The sequence below is a fragment of the Macaca mulatta genome, chromosome 12, assembly GCF_049350105.2.
Source record: "Macaca mulatta isolate MMU2019108-1 chromosome 12, T2T-MMU8v2.0, whole genome shotgun sequence".
NCBI classification, from domain to species: domain Eukaryota; kingdom Metazoa; phylum Chordata; class Mammalia; order Primates; family Cercopithecidae; genus Macaca; species Macaca mulatta.
Window position 1 is genome coordinate 129,013,038 of NC_133417.1, and position 26,838 is coordinate 129,039,875.

General features: G+C 41.5%; 1 protein-coding gene across 2 annotated transcripts in view; it reads right to left on the reverse strand.

Moving 5' to 3' along the window:
* Positions 1-290: 290 nt before the first annotated feature.
* Positions 291-26,838, reverse strand: part of AP1S3 (adaptor related protein complex 1 subunit sigma 3) — a 75,473-nt gene continuing 48,925 nt past the window's right edge. The window contains exons 2-5 of one of the 2 annotated variants that reach the window (XM_001098858.5): positions 17,065-17,243; positions 15,302-15,410; positions 5,325-5,462; positions 291-532 (exon numbers count right to left, since the gene is read on the reverse strand). In XM_001098858.5, coding sequence (XP_001098858.2) covers positions 497-532; positions 5,325-5,462; positions 15,302-15,410; positions 17,065-17,243 — 462 coding nt within the window. In that variant the 3' untranslated portion in view covers positions 291-496. Of the gene's footprint in view, positions 533-4,020; positions 4,551-5,324; positions 5,463-15,301; positions 15,411-17,064; positions 17,244-26,838 lie in introns of those variants that run through there. The other variant, XM_028831152.2, reaches the window with a different exon arrangement.

Genomic DNA, 26,838 nt, shown 5'->3' on the forward strand with positions numbered 1-26,838 from the left:
TTAACATAATTTTGAATTATTATACAAGTTAAAAAACTAAACATTTAGAAAATGTATTAATGACATCATATATACTTCACATTCAAAATCATGGATTATTCCAATATCGTTGTTAACCTGTCAGTAGAAGATCAAATGCAAAACAAAAAATTGCGTCTAATTTATCTAAACTAGCTTAAAAATATAACATGGAGTTAAAACATTACAAATATTGTCTGTTGGGTTAGGTGGTAGTTACTTGAAACATTTAGAGCTACAAGTACCCTATACAGTATAATACAGACACATACTTTTTTTTCTTTGTTTTTTTTTTAATAATACAGACACACAGTAATTATAAATATGTTAAACAACTTTAACTTTGTTAGTTAACAAAGAATCCCTTTAAATTATTTTTGGCATGGTGCCTGAGGCTCCATCAAAAAACCGGATGCGAGGCGTTGCTTATTTACAGCTTCATAACACGTAGTGCTGGAGTCTTCAAGTAGATTTCCAGTTAAAATGTAGGCTTATTCATGTATTCTTCCATTGTCTGAAAGCGAACAATAAATTAGAACAATTTTCCCTTTAAGTCACATCCTTCCTCAGACTGTGAAATCTTCTGCATTCTTTTATTTATTTGCCATTGTCGAAAACAAGTTGTCAAAAGGATACATGGACATAAAATCTTTGCATTCTAATCAAAGTTTGAGTATAATTTGTATACACATCCATATGGAGCTAGAATTAAGTAACTTTCAACTGAGAAAAAGTTAAGCTTGATCATAAAGGGAATGTCTGATAAGAGAAATACTTGGCCAGCGCAGTGTTCATGCCTGTAATACCAGCACTTTGGGAGGCTGATATGGGCAGATCACCTGAGGTCAGCCTGGCCAACATGACAAAACCCCATCTCTATGAAAAATATAAAAATTAGCTGAGTGTGGTGGCATGCACCTATATTCCCAGCTACTCGGGAAGCCAAGGCAGGCGAATTGCTTGAACCAGGAGGCGGAGGTTGAAGTGAGCCAAGATTGCTGGCCGCTGCACTCCAGCCTGGGTGACAATGAGACTCTGTCTCAAAAACAGAACAAAAAAAGAGAGAGAGAGAAATGCCAAAGCAAAGTTGCCAAGATATCACTGTTGACTTAAGATAAACATGCTTGCTAAAATGATCAGGAGGACCACATCCAGGTACCTGTATTAGAGAATTCTGAATTATATCTGTATAACATATGTATCATTACCAATATTGTGCAGAGCATCTTTATTATGCATATTGTCAAGACAAAAAAGATAAACAGACCAAAATTCATTTCTTTACTTCTCTACCAAGTTCACAGGAAAAAAATATATAATTTCTGCCATACGTTTTCAAAGGCTTCCTCCCAAAGTATACCAATTATGTTTCTTTTTAACTTTTAAGGTTAGAGGTACATGTGCAGGTTTGTTACACAGGTAAATGTGTGTCATGGGGATTTGCTATACAGATGATTTCGTCATCCAGGTATTAAGCGTAGTACCCATTAGTTATTTTTCAGATCCTCTCCTTCCTCTCAGCCTCCACCCTCTGAAAGGCTCCAGTGTGTGTTGTTCCCTTCTATGTGTCCATGTGTTCTCATCATTTAGCTCCCACTTTTAAGTGAGAACAGGAAGCATTTGTTTTTCTGTCCCTGCACTAGTTTGCTCAGAATAATGGCCTTCAGCTCCCTCCACGTCCCTGCAAAGGATGTGATCTCATTTTTTTCATACTGCCCATCAGTTACTAAGTTTGCTAACATACCCCAAAGCCATAATTTTTTTTTCCAGCATTTAAAAAAAAATGTTTGAACAGACTCACAATTACAGGTAGAGTTCAAAGTTAACAGTGGTGTTGCCGGTCCTATACCATGCCAGACAGATGGGCTTTCTCTTGCACGCTCTCCTACTTCAAACATATATATTTGTGTCACACCAGGGCCCCAGGTGGAATCAATAGGAAAGCTCAAGAGGACAAAAAGTCAATCTGCCTCTTTCGTTTGAGTCACCATCTGCTCATTTAGCAATCCAAGTTCAAATCACTCTTAAGTTTAAACCCCAGGGTATATGAATCATATGAACCTGCCGGGAAATACGCGGACTGACATGGGCTGAAGAGACCAAGGCTACTGGCTGAGCAAGATTGCTCAGGAGATACCAGGGCTAGAAATCTGCCCTTACCTTCAAAGGAGGTTTTCTAACTGGTTTTCACCAGCTCTATCTAGAATCCCAGAGTTCCTCTGCCGAAAAATACTTGTGTTCAGTCATCCACATTTGCTCAACAAAGCTCTCACCTCCTAAGTGGGCATTGGCCGAGACAGTCCCGTACCCCTCTACAGCTGCTGCCCGTGGGATCTTTTAACTTAGCAGAGGGATCCTACGGGCCATTGGGCCATGCTGGTTTTGTGGAATCCAGAGTTTACACCATTTACATGGGAATATAAAGTTACAGGTACAAAATCAGGTACAAAGTGTACTTAGAATGAGAAAAGAAATGAGCACAGATTATGAATTTTGAAGATGACAAATATCACCAAATAAAAAACAGTTGCATGCTATTTTCATTAATTAATTGTTTGACACTCCTTTATCATATATTATATTGTATGGCTATGTACTCTTTGCAGTTAAAATATCTTACTTTTGCAAAGTTGACAAAAACCCATGACCAGATGGGGGCATTGCTAGGCCCTGCCTGCAGCCTTGAGAGGGGCCTGGAGGTGACACTTCCCTGTCTTGGTGGTTCAGTGGCCTCTAGTCATTGGCACTGCTCACATCACCAGATGACTCAGTCTGCTAAACACCACACTGGCTGCCCTGTCTGAGCCAAGCCAGGCTGTTACTCAAACTATGTAAACAAATAAGGTAAAAGTTGGTATTTTCTTGAGCTTGCCACTTTAAAGGTTTGGGGCAGACTTTTAGAGCTGGGAGAACCTTAGTTGCCCTTACCTTTGCAAGACAGGAGCTGGAGTCTGTATCTTGGGGCCTCTTCTGGATACATCTAGCTCTGTGGTGTTTCTTATGCGTATAGTACACTGCATGTTACGACTTCCTACTGCACTGTGGTTTGGCTTAGCTGTTAACATGGTTTACGCTTTTAAGGGTGACAGTGTTGGGGTGCACCTACCAGTTTCGCATGCATCCACACGAGGGCACACGGTATCCTATTGCTCATGAGATACAATCTGGCCCTTCCCTTCTTTTTTCCAAGACTCACCCAGGCTGGAGTGCAGTGGTGTGATTACTGCTCACTGCAGCCTCGACCTTTCAGGCTCAAATGATCCTTTCACCTTAGCCTTCCAAGTAGCTGGAATTACAGATGCACACCACTACACCTGGCTAATTTTATTACTTTTTGTAGAGACAAGGTTCTCACTATGTTGCCTGGGCTGGTCTCAAAACTCCTGGGCTCAAGCGGTCCTTCTACGTCAGCCTTCTGAGTAGCTGGAATTACAGGTGCACACCACCATACCTGGCTAATTTTATCATTTTTTTTGTAGAAACAAGGTTCTCACTATGTTGCCTAGGCTGATCTCAAACTCTTGATTTAAGCGATCTTCCTGCCTGGGACTCCCAAGGTGCTGGGAATACAGGCATGAGCCATTGCACCTGGCCTTGAGCCCCTCTTCTTGACAGGCTGTTAGTCGGGGTAAAACATCTACTGTTTGTTGCTCCCACATATTGCAAGTCCTGTGGTTAATGACCACTATCACCTTTGAGAGTTTCATTTTCTTTTTTTTTTCTTTTTTTTTAAGACAGAGTCTCACTCTGTTGCCCAGTCTGGAGTGCAGTAGCATGATCTCGGCTCACTGCAACCTCTGCCCCCTGGGTTCAAGCGATTCTCCTGCCTCAGCCTCCTGAGTAGCTGGGATTACAGGCGCCCAGCACCATGTCCCGCTAATTTTTGTATTTTTAGTATTTTTAGTAGAGACAGGGTTTCACCATCTTGGCCAGGTTGGTCTTGAACGCCTGATCTCGTGATCCCCCCGCCTCGGCCCAAAGTGCTGCGATTACAGGCATGAGCCACTGTGCCCAGCATTTTTTCTTTTTCTTTTTCTTTTTTTTTTTTTTTTGAAATGGAGTCTTGCTCTGTCACCCACGCTGGAGTGCAGTGGCAGAATCTTGGCTCACTGCAACCTCTGCCTCCCGGGTTCAAGTGGTTCTACGGCCTCGGCCTCCCGAGTAGCTGGGATTACAGGCGCCCATCACCATGCCCGGCTAATTTTTGTGTTGTTACTAGAGATGGGGTTTCACCACGTTGACCAGGCTGGTCTCGAACTCCTAGCTTCAAGTGATCTGCCTGCCTCGGCCTCCCAAAGTGCTGGGATTACAGGAGTGAGCCACTGCGTCCAGCCAAATGCCAATTTTAAAAAGGTACTTTACAATGCTGTGGATCCTCTTCACCTACTTATTTGAAAATAGGAAGATGAGAAGACCCACTGAGGCTGTGGGAAGAAGAATCTAGAGGTGGCCGGGCTGGGATGGAAACCAGGCCCTCAGAGCATCTCATCTGGGACGGCAGAGGTCAGTGAAGTGCTCTTTCTCACAGTGTCCTGGGAGGAATGAAGGGGCTAATGTAGGTAAGTTCCTTGAGGAATTATGATGTAAATCTGTGCTGCTTCTAAAAGAACATTCCCACTTTATTTTATATAGAAATCCCAGAGTCCAGGGCAGTACCAAATGGATGCTTCTGGGCCCATTTACACCTTGGCAAGCAAGCCTTGGTGTTCCCAATTTCTTTATGCAAACAGGAGCACACACACAGCCTTCCCAAAAGGTGTAAGAAATTTTAATTAAAATGATAAATGCCATGTTCAATAATAAAGCTTTAATATCCCTGGCAAACAAAATAACAACGTACTGCTATTCTCCTTTCCCAGGGCAGCACAGGTATTTTAATGAAAGTCTTTTTATACATCTCATAAAATTATTCTTGAAAAGAATAGCACTAAGTATTTGATACCTTTTTGGCAGTGAAGGACTCTTGCACTCCAAAGCTCAGCCAAACGTGAAGAGCAAAGACTCTAAAGCCCAATTACCTGGGTTCAAATCTCTATTCCACACTTCCTAGCTGTGTGAAATTGAGCAGGTCATTCAACCTCTTGGGGTCTCGGTTTACTCATCTGTAAAGTGGGAGGAATACCACCACCTACCTTTTCGAGTTGTTGTGAGAATTAAATAAGCTAATACATATAAATAGTTCAGAAACTGTACCCAGCACAGAGTAAGTACTCAATAAGTCTTGGTTAATATTATAATTATTAACACCATCATCATCATCATCATCATCATCATCTTTCTCTCATGGTTTGGGAAACTGTACTGACCTCCTGTAACATATCAGAGTCTTCAATGGCTTTGACAGCAATTTTCTTGGATGTTTCCTGAATTTCTCCACCTATTATAAACTCGTCCAGGATGAAATAAGCCTTTTCAAAATTAAAGATAATATCCAGCTCGCAGACCTGGTAGAACAAAAACAAATGTTTTGATAAACTTGCAGTTGTATCAGGGGAAACATCTGCCCGAATCTCGAGCTGTTTCGGTTTGTACTCATGTGGCATACCAAAAATTAAAATATCAGATGGCATTTTAAGGACAGAAAAAAAGAACAGGGAATGCCAGGCCTTTAATAAATGGAATGCCACATTCTATTAAAGCAAAGCATGTCCTTAGATAATAATGTTTTGTGTTGCAACAGGAAATTTGAGGCTCAGTAAGGGAATGAGGCCACTCGGCTCCTCTTTCTATCTGCACCAAGAAAACTGAGCCACAGCTGCATTCCAGGCAGGAGGGCACAGCTTCATTGCTCCTGCTCTCTGCTCTATAAATCTTGGCTTCTAGCTTTAGAACTCTCTCAGAAACTAACTCTTCAGAGGAAAATTAACTCAACTGTGCTAATTTTTCTCAAAATTATGTCACAGCGCCAGTGGTTCTCAAACTCATTCCAAAGGCTCATTGAAACACACAGTGCTGCGGCCCACCCCCAGAGTTTATGACTCAGGAGGTCTAGATAAGAACTGAGAATCTGCACTTTTAACAGGTTCCCAGGTGATGCTGAGGCCGCTGGACTGTGGGATTTCACAGCAAGAACCCCTGACACACAGCAAAGCAGAGTCTGATAGATTTTGGTGTTTATTTCAGTGTAGCAAGTATGGCAAGATCGCTCCCATCATCCAAATAAGGGTCATTTCCCGTGTTCACACACTATCCTTGCTGTCTTACTCCCTACTTATTCCTCTACTCACTGACACCTTCTCTTTCCATACCATACCCCACCCACCCAACTGAAGCTGTTCTCTTGAAACTCTGCTCAGTGAGTTTCCAGACTGCATAAATGTCTTCTTTTGAGAAGTGTCTGTTCATATCCTTCACCCACTTTTTGATGGGGTTGTTCTTTTTTCTGTATGTTTGTTTAAGTTCTTTGTAGATTCTGGATATTAGCCCTTTGTCAGATGGACAGATTGCAAGTTTTCTCCCATTCTATAGGTTGCCTGTTCACTCTGATGATAGTTTCTTTTGCTGTGCAGAAGCTCTTTAGTTTAATTAGATCCCAATTGTCTATTCTAGCTGTTGTCACTAGTCATTAGAAAAATACAAATCAAAACTACAATGAGATACCATCTCACGCCAGTTAGAATGGCGATCATTAAAAAGTTAGGAAACAACAGGTGCTGGAGAGGATGTGGAGAAATAGGAACAATTTTACACTGTTGGTGGGAGTGTAAATTAGTCCAGCCATTGTGGAAGACAGTGTAGCGATTCCTCAAGGATCTAGAACCAGAAATACCATTTGACCCAGCAATCCCATTACTGGGTATATACCCAAAGGATTATAAATCATTCTGCTATAAAGACACATGCACATGTATGTTTATTGCAGCACTATTCACAGTAGCAAAGACTTGAAACCAACCCAAATGCCCATCAATGACAGACTGGATTAAAAAAATGTGGCACATATACACCATAGAATATTATGCAGCCATAACAAAGGATGAGTTTCTGTCCTTTGCAGGGACATGAAGCTGGAAACCATCATTCTCAGCAAACTAACACAAGAACAGAAAACCAAACACTGCATGTTCTCACTCATAAGTGGGAGGTGAACGATGAGAACACAGGGACACGGGGAGGGGAACATCACACACCAGAGCCTGTCATGGGGTGGGAGGCCAGGGGAGAGATAGCATTAGGAGAAATACCTAATGTAGATGACAGGCTGATGGGTACAGCAAACCACCATGGCACATATATACCTATGTAACAAACCTGCGTGTTCTGCACATGTATCCCAGAACTTAAAGTATAATTTTTTAAAAAAGGGAGGAGAAAAAAAAAAAGAAGAAAGTCTCCAGACCTCCGCAACGTTTACCTCTCACCTGCATGTGGTCCTCTTCACCAATCTCTGTTCCTTGAAAATCTCTTCTCCTTTGCTCTCCTAATTTTGGCAATACTGCTTAATGCCTGTTTTTCTCGTCTATCTCTGATAATTCCTTCTCAGATTCCTTGGATAATTTATCTCCCTCCTACCCTGCATTTGCTTAAGAAGTATTTAAGGTGTGCCTAGCACATATCAATCAACAGAATAGACAAACATCTCTGCTTCATGTTACTTATATTCTAGCCATCCATCTTCTCCTTGAATATTCATGTTCCTCAAGGGAGCCTCTTCTCTTTGCAAAATGCATTCTCCTGGATCATCTTGCTGGCTCTCTACAGCTATGTCTAGCATGCGGGGAGCTCAACAAACCTAGATGACTAGCCCTGATCTCCCTCTGGGCCACTAGTCCAATATTTTCACCCACTAACTAGACATATTTACTTGCCTATTCCTCAATCCATGTCCCCATGTTCCAAACTGACATCAAGATTATTCTTTTTCCTTTAATCCCTATTTTGCTTAGGAGTTGCAACCTCTTTCTAACTGCGCCATCTAATTCATTCTAGAGTTCAACCAACATACTTCTCCTTCCCCACTCACTCCTCTCCCTCCCTTGATCTCATCCCTCTGGATTTGGTCATCAGTTCCTACTGATTCTATTGTCTAAATAAGTCCCTACCCTTCCTCCCTTCTCTGCTTTCACAGCTGCTGCTCAGGCCTGCAACACTTCTCAATCAGGCCACTGCAATGACCTTCCAGGTGGCGGCTGTGCCTGCTCAAGACCACTGACCACTAATGCTTTGCTAAAATGCTGATCTTGTGCCTCTCTTGTGTAAGGTCTTCAGGACAAAGGCATATAGGAATCTTTACCAGCCTAGGCCCTGCTGTCTGGTTTCCTGTGCCAGTGCTCATCCGTGCATCTGACACACATGCCACAAACTCAAAATGTCACGGTGCTTTTTTGTGCCTTTGCCCTCTGCACATTCCAAGAATTCTTGGATCGTGTCCTCAAATGTCCTTTTCTTTATTCTCCTGCTGGCAAAACAAGCTCATTTTTTCAAGGCCAAATTCAAAAGTCAGGCACATGGCGATTCCCCAAATCCCCTTTTCCCCATTCAAATTTCACATCACTTCCTGTGGGTTCTCACCTACATCTTCTGTGCACTAGTTTATGCTTATTGATTACTAATCACTCCCCCCATACTGTGAGTTCAGGACAGAAACTTTGTCTTCATCATCTTTATATCCCTGGTTTCTGGCACATTGTAAGACACAAAAAAATGCTTGTAAGATAAATGAAGGAGCAAGTTTAAATAGAGGTCTTGTCCAGGCACGGTGGCTCATGCCTGTAATCCCAGCACTTTGGGAGGCTGAGGCAGGTGGATCACTTGAGGTCAAGAGTTCAAGACCAGCCTGGCCAACAAGGTAAAACCCTGTCTCTACTAAAAATATAAAAATTAGCCAGGCATGGTGGTGCACGACTGTAATTCCAGCTACTAAGGAGGCTGAGGCAGAAGAATCACTTGAACCCGGGAGGCAGAGGTTGTAGTGAGCCAAGATCATGCCACTGCACTCCAGCCTGGGTGACAGAGCAAGACTCCTTCTCAAAAAATTAAAATAAATAGATATAGGCCTTGTTTCTAATATGCTAGAGATTAATGGCATCCCAGATACAATTCTATGGTTGTACTGAATGCTATAACTTTGCATGAAATAGATGTCAATATTTTAGCAAATTCCTCCATAATTTACAAGTTAGGTCAATAAACTAGCAAACTCCACAAGGAACATGGTTTAAGTTGACAGATCCAAATGAATCCAACTTCTGCACAGAATTACCATGGCATACTGGGGGTATACCATTGTTCATTTAAGCAGTTCCTTTATGGATATGGGCAGACTTTGGGCTGTTTCCACTTTTTATTCTAAATGATGCTGCCATAATTTTTGTTGTGTATTGTACACTAATTTGAGTATAGCGTAGGAATAAATTCCTCGGGGAATTGTTGGGTCAAAGGATTTATATCTTTAAAACTGATAAATACTAAAATGTGGTCCTCCAAAGTAGTCTATAAAACTTAAAAGTTTCACTAACAGTAGGAGTGATTACCTGTTTACGCCATCTCCAGCAGTGGATAGTCTCTAAATTTTCAGATGAACATTAATTCAATTCGTACTTCCCTGCTTATTAGTGAGACTGTACATCTTATTAGATGTGCACTGGCCTTTTCCATTTCTTGCCTTGTCTACAAATTGCTTCTTAAAGACTTTGTTTTTTTCTATTGTAATATTTATCTTAGAAATGTGAATGATTCTTTCGGTATCACAGATACTGTCTCCTTTCCCTGCTGTTGTATATGTTGCAAGCATTTTCTATGTAGAAGCTGAAAAGAATGAGGTAGATTTACATGCACAAATATGGCAAGAGCTCTAAGATAGACTAGTAAGGGGGAAAAAAAGAAAGTTGCAGAATAATATGCAGAATGAAATCCCATTTTAAAAAACTATATGTTTAGAGGGGTATGTAAAAATATGCATCATTTTTGCAGTTTTAAACAATAGAAAGAAACAAAGAGAAATCACAATAGATCAGACATCCGTGTACATGAAAGAAGGTACGAGAAGTAAGCAGTTACCAGAGGTCAGAAAAGGCAGAAGTCAGGAGTTACAGTAGCAAGCTGAGGAACCTCAGAGTTCATGGCAGGCGTAGACCAGGAATCCACGACAGACAGGAGCCTCATTAGGAGAAACAAACAATTAAAATCCTGCAAAGTGAACCTGACAGATACTAATGAAAATTCTCTAGGAACTTCTTATACCCCACTTTGACGTATCTCCAGGTCTGGGTCCTCCAGCAGCCATGGGGCAATTAATTTACTGTACTAGTTTCAAGGGATAAGGGTAAGGTAAGGTGGTATGCAGAGTTAGAGACACGATACACACACACACACACACACACACACACACCCCTTGATATACAGTTACTATCTTTAGATCTGAAGAGAAATGAATATGCAAGTTCCATAGGCATTATAAAGAATGTTACAACTGAGCAACTATTTCACATACAGCAACTGGAAAGTGCTACCCTATGGTTATTCTTTGAGTCTGCTGCCATCTGAGAATGAGAGAAAACATCCAGGAAGACCCTTAGACCAGTTCATATTCAATTTTTTTTCTTTTTCTTTTTTTTTTTTTGAGACAGTCTTACTCCATCACCCAGGCTGGAGTACAGTGGAGTCATCTCGGCTCACTGCAACCTCCACCTCTTGGGTTCAAACAATTCTTCTGCCTCGGCCTCCTGAGTAGCTGGGATTACAGGCATATGCCGCCAGGCCTGGCTAATTTTTTTATTTTTATTTTTAGTAGAGACAGGGTTTCACCATGTCGGCCAGGCTGGTCTTGAACTCCTGACCTTAAGTGATCCCCCCCACCTTGGCCTCCCAAAGTCCTGGGATTACAGGCATGAGCCTCCGTTCCCAGTCCCAATTCACGTTTCTGAAGTACTGCTTAATTACTCACACCTGTAATCCCAGTACTTTTCAGGGACGGAGGCGGGCTGATCACTTGAGGTCAAAAGCTCAAGACCAGACTGGGCAACATGGGCAAAGATAGAAACTATCATTTAACTTTATCTTCAATGTCCTAGCCTTGTGCTCTACTGTACTTTGGCTTCAGGTTCTTTTCTTACAGCAGAATTCATGATGCAGTGAGATTATTTCTGGCATTTCACCAACTGAATCCTTTTGGACAGAATCTAAGAAGCACATGTCCTTATTAAATTATGCTCTAAAGTAAATACAAAATGTTTCAAGTTACATGCAGCAAATGCTTCAAATAACAGTAAACTATATAAGTACCATAAAGCTATATATAAAATAAGAACAGGCCGGGCACAGTGGCTCACACCTGTAATCCCAACACTTTGGGAGGCCGAGGTGGGTGTATCACCTGAGGCCAGGAGTTCCAGACCAGCCTGGCCAACCTAACGAAACCCCATCTCTACTAAAAATACAAAAGTTAGCCAGGCGTGGTAGTGCACGCCTGTAATCCCAGTTACTAGGGAGGCTGAGGCAGGAGAATTGCTTGAACCCAGGCGGCAGAAGTTGCAGTGAACCGAGATCGCGCCATTGCACTCCAGCCTGGGCGACAACAGCGAGACTCCATCTCAAAAAAAAAAATAAAATAAAACAAAACAAGAATAATTATAATGCAATGTACAACTATATAGCAATGAAGAGTTTGTTGAGTATTGCTATCACGCCATCTCTTTGCCCCTCCCAGCAGCCCTACAAGGTTAGCAAAGTAAACACTTCTCTTAACCTTTTTGAGGGCCATTTTTCTCATCTGTAAAACAGAGATACATGATAGGCCCCAAATCCTTGAACTGGTGAGTCAGTGAGCCTACACCGGCATCTGGGGGACTCATAGCACTCTTCCCCAACAGCAAAAAACAAACACACAAAAAACTCCCTACATCAAGTTCAAAAGCTCTCTGGGACATCAACACCCTCACACATGGAGGCACCAGTAAAAATGCACACTATAGTCTGTAATGCAGAAATATGGCAGGTATCTAAATCCTCAGACTCTTATCTGGCATGAGACTTTGAGGCATTTCCCCTGAGCCTCTATAATTTGGGGTTAATGCTACTTACTGAAGATTGGAAGATTAACTAGTTAATCCTTGTAAATCTCCTTGGAATTGAAAAGTGCTAAAAAAATTATATATTTTAAATTAGTAGCCAGAGATTTTCATCCATCTGTCTTCAGCAGATAATATTTTCCAGTGTTATAAGAGAAGCTCAGTACCAAGTTTTCCCCTAGATAACATTATATAAGGGCAGAATTCAAGGAAAGCTTTAGTATTAATATGGGAGGAAAAGAAAACCAAAGAGAAATATTTTATTGCTGAGATTATGTCAATGAGAATCAGTACTGGAAGTCTTTGCTCATTACTGTTAATTAATAAGAACTGAACTTCTACTGGGCACACAGCCTTGAATTGCTCTTAGCTGCTCTTAGCTTAATGAAAGATTCATTGAATTTTTTAATAAATTAAATTTTGGTACATGACAAAGACAGAGCTTCCAAAGGTATACCAAAATAGAATGGAAAATTAATGTTAGAGAAATGGGAATTCATTCTGACTCTCTTTGTACTTTAACTGGGTTTAGCATGGGCGAAGGTCACTCAAGTTCTCTTGAGAAGCAGAATGCCCTGAGATGTCTGGTTGAAATTTGATCAGATAGATTGAGATCAAAATTCAGCCACAATTCACATTATCACAGTTGGTTTAATCTATGAAAATGCGACAGGTCAGGCCAGAGTTCAGAAAGGAGAAAGAGAAGGCAGGTTATGGGAATGCTCAGACCTCAGGGAAACTTCTTCAGGCTCTTGCAAAAGGCAAAGTCTGTAGTTTATTTCAAAGAAAAGTACAAAAATGTGAGAATTCATTTGAATAGTAGAAAGTATTAAATTAAATAATATGTTTGAAAACGTGCTATTATACATTTGCAAATTTTTCCTTTAAAAAAATGAAAATAAACTTAGTACACCAAGAGGAGAAAGAAAAGATGGTCTAGTTGTCTTATTGCTGTTATATACTGACCAACAACCTGAAATCCCTGAAGTAACATTTTAGGTCTTACAATATCATTTGCAAGGGGGAAGAAAAGGGAGGGAGGAAAAATTGTTTTAGAAATCTATCCAGTGTTCATCCTTATGAAAAGTGTTGCAACAAATTTGATAAAATTTGTTCAATATTGCAAATACTGCTCATTCTGTTAACGAGAATAACCAAAAAAAACTCTTCTGGAAGCAGATTATCATAACACTTAACAAAAATCTTCAGTGAGTAAGGGAAGAGGGTATTAAGAGAAGAAAATGCTTTCTAAATCCAGTGATTTATTTCTTGAGACTGTTAACTGGATTAAATGTTTTGGAACATTTGCTATCAGATCTGGCCCACAGCTGTTACAAGTTAAGCGGTGGGGGTATAAAGTGAGTCACAAAGCATGGTCTCAACAGAATTGCAATTTGGTGGTCGAGCAAATTGGGTGCCAATGAGGGACACTCCAAGGTCATTCCTTGTTGCTGGAGAACTCTCAGGTATATAAAAAGGGAAATGTAGCCTGGAGGCGGTGGCTCACGCCTGATGTTGGGAGGCCAAGGCAGGCGGATCACCCGAGGTCAAGAGTTCAAGACTAGCCTGGCCAACATGGTGAAACTCCATCTCTAATAAAAATATAAAAATGAGCCAGGCATGGTGGCGGAGGACTGTAATCCCAGCTACTCTGGAGGCTGAGGCAGGAGAATCACTTGAACTCGGGAGGCAGAGGTTGCAGTGAGCAGAGATCATGCCATTGTACTCCAGCCTGGGCAACAAGAGCAAAACTCTGTCTCAATAAATAAATCAATCAATAAAAAAGGGAAGTGCAATAAGGCTGGAGGAGTGGTCAGGGATCCATGCTTTGAAAGGTTAAACGACAGGCTAAGGAGATTGACTTTATTTATTGTACATGATGGAAAGTGGCTGTGAAGGAATGCCACACCTATATCTGGGTTTTTTAAGGAAGATGGTAACTCATAAGGCAAGAGGGCGAACAGAGAAAAGCTCAGAGGCATAAAAAGCCAGGTAGGATGTTTAAGAGAAAAGCAAAATTGAAATTCCAAGTGAACCTATACCAGTGAGAGTGGAAAGAAGGAAATGAATGTCAGCCCAATTTGAATAGATAGAGGCAGATTCCGGTAAAGTGTAGAAAAAGACAAAAGAAACAGCATCCTTTTGCACGGAAGGATCCTGGAACATAACAAATTCCAATCACAAGACAGAACAGATTTTCAGTAGATGAGTTTGGTTCTGGACCATGAGAAGCCCAGTGAAGACTGTCACCAACCAGGGGAAGAAGAGTCACATAGTAAGGGATTTCCAGGGCAGAGAGTCAGTACACACAGAGTTAGGAAGAAATGAGGGCATTTAGGGATGGCTGAGTGGAAGAAACCAAGGAGGGGCCTTCAGAAATAACAGGACAAGTGTCAGCAGAAATCAATGTCATGGCAAAATCAAGAATTTAAAGAAAGCGTCATGGTGAACAAGGGTACGGTGCTGCAGCGAGAAGCAGGTGAAGGCAGGTGAAGACTCAAGAGGAATCGCTGGTGTCAACCCACAGGAGGGTTCAGTGGTAACTTGCTGATTTCCTTGGAGAGTCAAGATGGACCCATGCTGTAAGCACGGCCAAGTGAATGAGTTCTGAGGACAGGAGCACCTAGTATAGCATATCGCTTGGCAGAAAGTGCAAAAAGATTATTGAATAACAATGTGAAAGAAAAGGATCTGGTTTTGTTGTTTGTTGCTATTTTTCTTATGCATAAATAACTAAGAATACTTATAGCTTAGAAAAAAAGCCAGAGAAAGGATAAAAAGTCAAAACAGAAAAGAGATGACAATGTCAATGAAGTATAAAGAACAGAATATCAAGAAATCCTTCAGAGTTAAATTCTGGTTCACTGAAATAAGGTCTCTGGTGCATTTGTAGTTTGAAGATAAAGATATATCCACCTCTCGAAAGCTTTGGGTGGCCGGGCGTGGTAGCTCATACCTATAATCCTAGCTCTTTGGGAAGCTGAGGTGGGAGAATTGCTTGAGGCCAAGAGTTCAAGACCAACCTGGGCAATATAGCAGGACCCTGTCTCTATTTAAAAAGGAAAAAGGAAAGCTTTGGGTCTTTCATTTACTGAGAATTACAGGTAGGGAGAAAAGTCTTGTATTCTAATCTTAGGGGACTAAGGTGATCTTTGGTTCAAGTTCAATTCATATTTTAGATGTGAGAGAGAAAAGGAATGCGATGAGAGACAGAACTGAAGTAAGAGCTGAGATGGGGACTGTAGCTAATCCTAACCGACAAGGACAACACTTACATTTCCAAAATATTTGTCCAGCAGCTCCACGTAACGATGCACAATCTCTAGCGTCAAGAGCTCATTGTCCTGATTTTCTATTGCACAGCAAAAATATAAACTAGCATACCTTGAAATGAAAAATAACAAAAGGAAAATATGACGATACATTAAGCAACCTGGAGACAGTTTTTCCCGTGAATATGTAAAGTCACCTCCTCCCCCCCGAGCCTCTCCTCATCCAAGAATGAAATCATTATTCATCACCCCCAATAGCCTCCTGAAATATAAATCAGAAAATATGAAAATGCTGTGGGGGTTGGATTACTTCCGTTAATTATGCATGAAAGGCTCTCAACAAAATTGTACCTTGAAGAGCTATTATCAGGAGGACAGTATCCTTTCACCCCTGGTAATCAGGGTGTCGTCACACCCCTCTCCAGCTTGTCAATTGTTTTTTGTAAAATAGAAAGCCCTGACCAGGGCTGTCAGGAGCCCACGCTCCCCACTCTCCCGCTTCACAATGGACTTCAGTCATTCTGTGTGGGCCTCCCTCCTCAACTTGTCAGACTCCAACCTTGGGCCCAGCAGATGGAGCTTTGCAGGCACTTGCTGGTAATTTAGTCCATTGAATATCAGTCTGTGAAGGTTACCTCTGTTTTTCCCAATGAGTTTTATAGACACCCTTTGCAAGAGCATATCTAAGGAGCATAACTCCTTCCAGGAGTTGCAGTGGGGTGTTGCATACAAGGTCAAGTTAGCTGTGTTCTGTTCCTGGCTTAGGCATCAATTACCTGGGTCTCCAAGGGCAAAATCATGTTACCTCTCAGGCTTAGTTCTCTCACCTATGGTGGGTCCTTTCTAGTAATGGTCTTGCCGTGGCAAGCAGGTATGGTAAAAAGAATACGCAGGCTTTAAAGCCAAAAGGATCTGGATTTGAAGCCTGGCTCTAGCAATTAACACTCAATTACTGTGACTGGGAACTGACTACTAAAACTCTGTGTCCTCAATGTACTCATTACAAATTCAAGTAATAGGCATAATAAGAGCTGTCCCACCGAACACAACCCCATTTCTGAAAATATTTTATTTGGTTACTTAACAAATATGTATACTACATGACAGCAGGAATGTCATCTGTCTTGTTCACTGATGTATTTACAGCCATTAGAACAATGCCAGGAAAGGCCGGGCATGATAGCTAACACTTGTAATCTCAGTGCTTTGGGAGGCCGAGGCAGGTGGATCACCTGAGTTGATCACCTGGAACTCACAGGAGTTCCAGACCAGCCTGGCCAACATGGTGAAACCCCATCTCTCTTAAAATACAAAAATTAGTCAGGCATAGTGGCAGATGCCTGCAATCCCAGCTACTTGGGAGGCTGAGGCAAGAGAATCGCTTGAACCCAGGAGGTAGAAGTTGTAGTGAGCCGAGATCATGCCATTGCACTCCAGCCTGGGTGACAGAGTGAGATTCCATCTCCAAAAAATTCAAAAAGAACAATGCCGGGAATGTAACAGGTTTTCATACCACTTTTCTTAAATGCATGCATGCACTATCAAGGTGTAGTTTATTTACCTAGAATCCTGAATCCTGGCACCTAGAATTTCTTTCAATAAAATGAGAGTTATTTTCTAGTTAGTCTATTGGTACAAATATCTGGGCTCCAGCCTTCAAAGATTTCAGTAAGTGATGGAATTGCTATATAGCAATCTAAAATGTTCAGGATTAGAACAAACCAAAGCAAGACTGAGAAACTGAGCTCTCAAAAAGTTACTCACACCTTTTATAAACAAGTTTTAGTTCCTTCCAGTCAACAAAACTGCTTGTCCTGTGACCACGGGAGAGAATAATCTGAACAATTTCCCGGGTGATCTTCTTCCTCTCTTTGTCAGGCAGAGTGATGTACCATTTCTGTAGCCGTAATTTCCCTTGTCGACTGAAGAGCAATATGAAATGTATCTAGAACAAACAAAGCACACAAAAAACAGAACCTGATCAACCAAGTCATTCTGCCGTTCTGCAAAGACACTGAAATTCAGTGATGGATTTACATAGAAAGATAATTCTGAACAGACGAAAAAACACTTATCAGCATGGAAGCTATCTTATCTGGCAAATTATATTTAACCCACCAGAGAAAAAAGAAATGTGTATATCACAGACGTAGCTTACTTTTATTAAAGGAGAAAACTAAATTTTTTATTTTAATTCTTTTTTTTTTTCTTTTTTAAGATGGAGATAGAGTCTCGCTCTGCTGCCCAGGCTGGAGTGCAGTGGCGCAATCTCGGCTCACTGCAACCTCCACCTCCTGGGTTCAAGCAATGCTCCTGCAAAGCCTCCTGAGTAGCTGGAATTACAGGCGCCCCCACCTCCATGCCCAGCTAATTTTTGTATTTTTAGTAGAGACGGGGTTTCACCATGTTGGCCAGGCTGGTCTCGAACTCCTGACCTCAGGTGATCACCCTGCCTCAGCCTCCCAAAATGCTGGGATTACAGGCATGAGCCACCGCACCTGGCCTTATTTTAATTCTTTTTAAGTGTTATAAACACATATAGGGAAAAATACATCAAGAAAGTAGTAGTACTTCTGTTTTTAAAACATTAATTTCTTCCTTTACAAGACGAAAAAAAATGTTAAGGCAATAGAAGGGTTTACTTTACAAATTACATTACAGCACCATATTTAACTATGGAAACATAATGATAACATAGAAATAAAGGGGAGAAGAAAAGGAAGTGAGGCTGAAGCAAGGGGCAAGAGAAAGTGAGACGCTGTCTTAAATGTAAGCTTTTTTTTTTTTTTTTTTTTTGAGACAGAGTCTTGCTTTGTCACTCAGGCTGGAGTGCAGTGGCATGATCTCGACTCACTGCAATTTCCACCTCCCAGGTTCAAACGATTTTCATGCCTCAGTCTCCCAAGTAACTGAGATTACATGTGCATACCACCATGCTCAGCTAAATTTTTTGTGTTTTTAGTAAAGTCGGGGTTTCACCATGTTGGACAGGCTGGTCTCGAACTTCTGGTGTCAGGTGATCCGCCCATCTCAGCCTCCCAAAATGCTGGAATCGCAGGCATGAGCCACTGCATCCAGCCTTAAATGTAAGCTCTTTTCTCCACTTTGCATGTTACTTGGCTGAGAGCTTCAGAATCAACCATCTCAAGTTGCAATTGTCTTTGGCATCACCATAGACTCCTAACAATTTAGACAGTGTATTGGCTACACCAGGAAACAACCTGATTTTATTTTCAAATAAGTTTCAAAATGTGTATTTGAAATGATGGTGATGAATTTTAAAAGGTTTAAATAAGCAGAAGACATTAGAACATCTGGAAATTTACTTCAAAACCTTGGAAGGTACAGCACTTGGTGGCTCACACCTGTAATCCCAGCACTTTGGGAGGCCAAGGCGGGATAATCACTTGAGCCCAAGAGTTTGCGACAAGCCTGAGCAACACAGTGAGACACCATCACTAAATTTTTTAAGGCTCTGGTAGAATGTTTTCTTAAAAAGAAATTTTAAAAAACCCTTGCAGGTATGGTATATTTAATTTTTGGAAATTGTCAGATGGCCTAATCTTTATTTTATGAAAATTAAGCGTTCTCAATCCATGGTATCAGAAGATCAGGTTTAGAATCATAATTCATTTTGTTCAGTTGTTTTGTTTTTAAAAAATAAAGTGCATTGTTTCAGTTAATTATATAATGAAGGAAATTATATATACTGGGAACAAAAAATTATTAGATTTTAAGAAAACATTTTACAGATAAAAGCTTAAACTTCAGGCTGGGTGCGGTGGCTCACGACTATAATCCCAGCACTTTGGGAGGCCGAGGTGGGTGGATCACCTGAGGTCAGGAGTTCGAGACCAGCCTGACCAACATGGAGAAACCCCGTCTCTACTAAAAATACAAAATTAGCTGGATGTGGTGGCACATGCCTGTAGTCCCAGCTACTCGGAGGCTGAGGCAGGAGAATTGCTTGAATCTGGGAGGTAGAGGTTACAATGAGCTAAGATCACACTACTGCACTCCAGCCTAGGCAACAAGAGCGAAACTCTGTCTCGAAAAAAAAAAAAAAGATTCAACTCTATTGAAAAGGCTGAGGCCTAAATGTTGTGACATAAACCATTACAATTCACTAGGTGGTGATATCTGAGGGTCAAATGAAACCATGCTTTTTACTCAGATCTTCCCCTAACTGCCCCCACTCCCTCAGTCTACAGAATTTGAGGTCTTCTTCTTTTGAAGTGTAGTGGCATGAGCATAGCTCACTGCAGCCTCAACCTGCCAGGCTCAGGCGATTCTCCCACCTCAGCTTCCCCAGTAGCTGGGACCACAGGCATGCACCACCATGCCTGGCTAATACACACACACACACATCATACACACACACACATACATACACACACATACACACACACACACACACATATATATAGATATATATATATATATATATATTTTTTTTTTTTTTTTGTAGAGACGAGGTCTCCCTATGTTGTCCAGACTGGTCTCAAACTCAAGCCTACAGAATATGAGGTCTTCTTTTGGAGTGCAGTGGCATGATCATAGCTCACTGCAGCCTCAGCCTCCCAAGTTCAAGTGATTCCCCCTACCTTGGCCTGCCAAAGTTCTGGAATTACAGGCATGTGCCACCATGCCCAGCTAATACTTTTTAAATTTTGTTGTAGAAACGAGGTCTCCCTATGTTGCCCAGACTGGTCTCAAACTCCTAGGCTCAAGCAATCCCCCCGCCTCCGTCTCCCAGAGTGTTGTGATTACAGGCATGAACCACCATGCCCAGCTTGAGGTTTTTTTCTGGTAACTACAAATTAATTTTTAAATAATTTCAATTTCTGTGTTAGATTCAGGGAGTACATGTGTGCATTTGTTACATGGGTATATTGTGTGATGCTGAAGTTTCGGGTACAACTGAACCTGTCAACCAGGCACTGAGTATAGTCCTTAAGTTAGTTTCTTAGCCCTTGCCCCGCCCGCTTTCTTCCCCCTCTAGTAGTCCCCAGTGTGTATTGCTGCCATCTTTATGTTCATAAGTATCCAGTGTTTAGCTCCTGCTTGTGATAACATGCAATATTTGATTTTCTGTTCCTGTGTTAATTCCCTTAAGATAACGGCCTCCAGCTACATCCATGTTGCTGCAAAGGACAGTGATTTTGTTCTTTTTTAGACTGTGTAGTATTCCATGATATATATGTATATTACCATGTTTTCTTTATCCATTCCACCATTGATGGGCATGGAAGTGAGTACATATCTTTCTATTCACTTTCTATTGTGAATAGTGAATAGGTAATCTTCTTAGAAAAGAAACATCCATCATAATAATGATATGAGGCCCAAGACATCACAGGTTATGAGAAACCAATTTAAAAACCCTCCTCATCAGCGGCTTTAAGAAAAATCACCTTCAGTCTGGAATTTTAACACAGCATTTTTTTTTTTTTTTTTTTTAGTATCTGTTTCACTACAACACAGGTATAAACAATTCAACAATCTTGGCCAGGTGTGGTGCCTCACACCTGTAATCCTGGCACTTTGGAAGGCTGAGGAAGGAGGATTGCTTGAGCCCAGGAGTTTGAGAGTAGCCTGGGAAACATAGTAAGACTCCATATCTATCTAAAATAATAATAATAATCAAATTCAATAACCAAACACTACCTTCTGAGAATTGTATTGAGAAGGGTATTTTTGCTTCCAAGAAGAGATCATAAAAGTGACTGACATTCTAAGGGCATAAAATAGAATGGTTATATGATCACAAGAGAATAAGGCTCAGCATTGCATCATCACGGTGAGTAAGATTATTCAATCCAATGCCTAGTGAACAGTTCCATTTTTACTGGGAAAATGAAGTCCACACATTTGCCTGGTGTTCTCTTGCATTTCCTGCTAGAAATTTTTCTTCTGCCATCTAACCTAAATTTCTTGTTATAATTTAAACCAGTTTTCCCTGACTTTATCCATAGATTATATAAAAGGAGAATGTATCAAGTATCTTTGGAAGAATAACTAACTTCACGGATTTAAGTCTTTTTTTTTTTTTTTTTTTTTTTTGAGACAGAGTCTTACTCTGTCACCCAGGCTGGAGGGCAGTGGCACAATCTTGGATCACTGCAACCTCCTCTTCCTAGGTTCAAGTGATCCTCTTGCCTAGCCCCCCGGAGTGGCTGGGATTACAGGCATCCATCACCATGTCCAGCTAATTTTTGAATTTTTAGTAGAGACGGGGTTTCACCATGTTGGCCAGGCTGGTCTTGAACTCCTGACCTCATGTGATTGGTCCGCCTCAGCCTCCCAAAGTGCTGGAATTACAGGCGTGAGCCACTGCGCCCAGCCGCCTTTAAGTCTTCTTTTAGCCTTTTCCTTCCAGACTAAATAAACCAGGTTTTATGTCTTATCTTTATTGGTTCTATTTTCAGATCTCATAATCATCATCGTTGAGCATCCTCTGGGAATTCTCCATAGGCTAAATGTTACTTTTAATCCAGGGCACCTAGATCAACGTTGGAAGTTCTGTTGAGAGGTGTGACTGTTGCTGGGTTTAATAATGGATGCTTTTCTAGTTGGTCTGTAGTGCAAACTTATCTCAGGATCAGATGCCTGCCTTCTTAAACAAGAATCAACAATGTAGAACAACAAACAAAGAGCAACGTTTCATTCTAACAACAAATTCAAGGAGAAAGGATGATCAGGAAAATAATACATCCATTAAGCCCATATAAAATGCAAATATGCATTCCAAACTCAAAAACAGCAATAGATTCAAACTTATCCAGTAATTGCATTGCCTGAGGCAGTGTTCGGAGATTTAGCCCTCTCAAGTTCTGCTCTGCTTGAGAACTGGGCTTGTGTTGTCGCGTCTGTCACCTCTCCAGATTTAATGAGGTAGCTTGAACAAACTGGAAGAATGAATTGTAATGATTCACAAGAGTTCATCACCTCCAGCAATTAATTTTATCCAATTTATCAGTTTAGTCATTCAGGGCGCATTTGAATAATACTCTTCAAAAGGTTAATTTAAAAAAATACCATTTTTGATTGGTATTCGCTTGAGAGTAGAAAAAAAGGCGTGGGAAGACTTTTTCAGTGTTTGCCAAGAGCCAACTTAAATGCAAGTAGATGTCATAAACAAGTGCATCTGACTTCGGAAAACAACACTCCAGCATTCCCTTTCAATAATATTGTTGGGACAAAAGGAACAATGGAGGGACTCTCCCAAGAGACACCAACTTCAGCAACAGCTGTAACATCCAATGAGGCGTGCTGACTTCTTACACTTGACTCACATGCTTGGCACCAAGTGGGCAGCTGGTCCCACCAAGACCTCCATCCCCACCTCCAAAGGGGCAACTTCTGTCAGCCGCCATCTTGAGAGGTCTCACTTGTTAACAGATTATCCTTCAAACCCAAAGACATCAGGTGATTCCAGCTTTCTTTGTCCTCAGAGTGTCTACTAGAGCAATCCTTGACCTAATTGGGCACAGCCCCAAATTCTCATTTAGACTCAGAACGCAAACTTCTCTGGGCGTTTTCTAATCTCTTTCTGAAGCATGTTCTGGGGGACACTGGTAGTCCTCTGAGGGAAGCATGGAGCGGAGCAGCACCAGTCTGCTGAGTCCGCGCTCTGGCCGGTGTCGGCATTTTCCTTCTAGGCGAAGAGGAACCCTGAAGGCTTCCAGTAGCAGCTTTGGTTCACAACTCCCTGCTCTTGACCTGGATCCATGAAATGGACCCACAGCCAGCTTCTAAGAAGAGAGACCTTGCCCTGTCCCCAGCATTGTCACACTCCAAACACCAGCCTTTCAGGACTAGCTCCTATCTCAGGACCTGAGCTGCTCAGACAAATACTCAGGCTGTGATTGGCCCATGGTTCTGAAGGCCGTTACACTACATATAGGGGCTATTACCACCTTATTTACAGCAATCTGTGCTCTAACACAGGTTCCATCAACCTGAGAGGCCGTCGTCCGGTGGCCCAGATAATGACACATCACTTAACGCCACTGCTCTGATCTTCACTTCCTCAGTCCTTTTTCCTGCATCTACAACCACTCTGCAAATTCCCAAACCCAATCAGCCCATCCACCCTCACCTTTACTTCTACATGGAGGTCACTAGACACCCCTGAGAAAAACCAAACAGGGCTTTGCAAATTGGTGCCACTGTTAAGGTCTGATGACCAAGCTCGGCTGAATCTCCTGTGGTACTCGGAGACCCTTCACGTACCTCTCAATGCAAAGGACTTCCAAGCATCTTCCCCTTTGATCCCCCACGTGGGTCATTTCATATCACCACCATGCCCCCATATTCCCAGTCTCCATCCTCACTCCCTGACTCTGAGAGGATAAAAGTCATTCTGGGGACTCCTTTGGCTCCTCCCACACTTGTATCACTGTGTGCACAGACTTGTCACACCCACTCCCCAACACGATGTATTTTCTTCCTGCATCAGAGAGCAAAACGCTTCTCACATCCTGGCTTTCAACCCTCACCTACCTCTTGGAGAGCACGGCATCGTCACTCCCCCACTGCCAGGCTGTGCCCCTCACCTGCAAATGTTGAATAACTCAAGTCTCTCTCATCTTTAAAAAACAATCACTCCCCGCCCAGACCTCCAACTCTCCTGAAAAGTGACTCAGCAGTAAGTGTCAAGAGAAGTGCCCGTATCTTCGGTCTCAGTCATTCTGCTTTTAAAATCTGTCTTTGGCCAAGTGTGGTGGCTCATGCTTGTAATCCCAACACTTTGGGAGGCCAAGGCGGGAAGATCACTTGGGCCCAGGAGTTCAAGACCAGCTTGGGCGACATACGGAGACTGTATCTCTACCAAAATAATAATAATAATAATAATTAATTAATTAAATATTTCTTAAGAATGTGCCCTAAAATGCAGACAAATATTGAGGCATTAGATGTTTACTACACTTCTTTATATTAGCATACAAAAACAAACTAAAAAATGCCTAAATATCCAATAATAGAGTTTAAATGATATTTACTAAATAATTTCAACAAAGTAAGAATGCTTATGATACAACGTTGTTTTAAAAAGATGGCGAGGCGCGATGGCTCATACCTGTAATGCCAGCACTTTGGGAGGCCGAGGTGGGCGGATCACTTGAGGTCAGGAGTTCGAGACCAGCCTGGCCAACATGACGAAACTCTATCTCTACTAAAAATACAAAAAATTAGCCAGGTGTGGTGGCGGGTGCCTGTAATCCCAGCTACTCAGGAGGCTGAGGCAGGAGAATTGCTTGAACCCGGGAGGCAGAGGCTGCAGTGAGATGAGATCACGCCACTGCACTCCAGGCTGGGCAATAAGACCAAAACTCCATCTCAAAAAAATAAAAATAAAAAAGATTATATTGTGTGTGTAGTAGAGTAAAAATGTAAAAATATTCTTGCAAAAAAAATTACATGAAAGAAATACACTAAATTGTTACAGTGGTTATCTTACAACAGTGAAATTGTAAATGTTATTTTCTTCTTTGTACTTGTCTGTATTTTCCAAAATTCATATGTATGATTCTGTAGTTAGAAAAAAAGTGCTTAATAAAAAGAATATCCATGAGTTCAATAAAAATCAGTCAACATTCTATCTGAAGGTCTAATACTAAGTAAATGCCAAAGTTCTTTCAACAAATAAAACTTTAGCTCAAAGAGATAGTACACTACTCAGGTGACCCTGTAGTAATGGCAAAAAGAATTGCAGACTGTGTGGCTGCCAGTGGTTGTGGCAGTGTGTCGGGGAGGGATGAACAGGTGGAGGACAGAGGATTTTATGGGAGTGCAAATACTCAGTATGATACTATAATGGAGGATCCATGTCATTATAAATTTGTCCAAACTGATAGAATGTCCAACACCAACAATGAACTCTACATGTAACAAGCTCACACTGTACTCCCTGAATCTAAAATAAAAGTTGAAATTACAAAACAAAAAATAAATTAACTACAGAGAGGAGTCGGTATAGGCTCATCAGTTGCAACAGTTGTACCACTCCGGTGGGGGACATTGATAACGGGAGAGACTCCACATGTGTTGGGGCAGGAGCTATATGAGATATCTAGTACCTTCCACTCAATTTTGTCGTGAACTTAATACTGCTCTAAAAAAATTAAGTCTTAAGAAATGTATGTACTGTGTAACCAAAGTATCTCCTAGCTACACAACTAAGATGACAATTACATATGCATAGGGAAAACAGTAATAGGTAAGGATCATTTAAAAATGATCATTGTTGCCTTGTTAAGATGGAGGAGCCCTAATAACTGTTTTTCTCTAATTTCAAAGCAATGTCATTTAATTCTGGCAATAAACTAAAGAAAGTGAAAGGGCAGGAAAGTGTGAACCTGCAGTTTAGGTTTCATTCACATTAACTAGAGCATTGTTTTTACAACAGGTGCAATCCAGTGGGTTACAAAACAAATTTAGTAGATTGTAATCAACATAATAAAACAATCCCTGGATTGTTTTATGGTGGTTCCTGCATGTAACCCCAGCACTTTGGGAAGCTGAGACAGGAAGATTGCTTGAGGTCAGGAGTTCAAGACTAGCCTGGGCAACATAGTGAGACTCTGTGTCACTACAAAAAAAAGTTTTAAATTTAAAAAAAAAAAGAAGAAGAAGAAGAAGAAGGCCAGGTGTGGTGGCTCATGCCTATAATTCTAGCACTTTGGAAGGCCAAGGTGAGCAGATCATTTGAGTTCAAGAGTTCAAAACCAGCCTGGGCAACATGGTGAAACCCCATAATCTCTACCAAAGATACAAAAATTAGCCAGGCATGGTGGTGCCGTTGTAGTCCCAACTACTTGAGGGACTACGGCAGGAGGATCACTTGAACCCTGGGGGTGGAGGCTGCAGTGAGCTGAAATCATGCCACTGCCCTCCAGCCTGGGTGACAAAGTGAGACCCTGTCTCGAAAAAAAAAAAAAAAGTGTTATGGTTTGGATCTGTGTCCCCACTAAACTCATGTCGAATTGCAATCCCCAGTGTTGGAGACGGGGCCTAGTGGGAGGTGACTGGATCATGAGGATCTAGAGTTCTCATGAATGGGTTAGCACCATCTCCTTGATGCTGTTCTCATGAGAGTCAGTGAGTGAGTTATTGTGAGATCTGGTTGTTTAAAAGTGTGTGGCAACTCCCCCCTCTCCTTCCTCCTCCAGCCATGTGAGGTGCTGCTGCCCCTTTGCCTTCAACCATGATTGTAAGTTTCCTCAGGCCTCCCCAGAAGCAGAAGCTACTATGCTTCCTATACAGCCTTCAGAACCGTGGGCCAATTAAACCTGTTTTCTTTATAAATTACCCAGTCTCGGGTATTTCTTTACAGCAATGCAAGGACGGATGAATACAAGAAGAAATATTTGTAGACATCTGTAACACTCCTGGGTCTTAACCCTTCAGAGTGTGCAAAGGCATATGTCTTCATTTAAGGGAGAAAGGTGTTCCTGAGCTAAGAAGGTTGACAGAAATCTTCAACCAAACTTTGGAAGATAGAGACAGAAATGAGATGACAGAGTTGGCAAAATAGG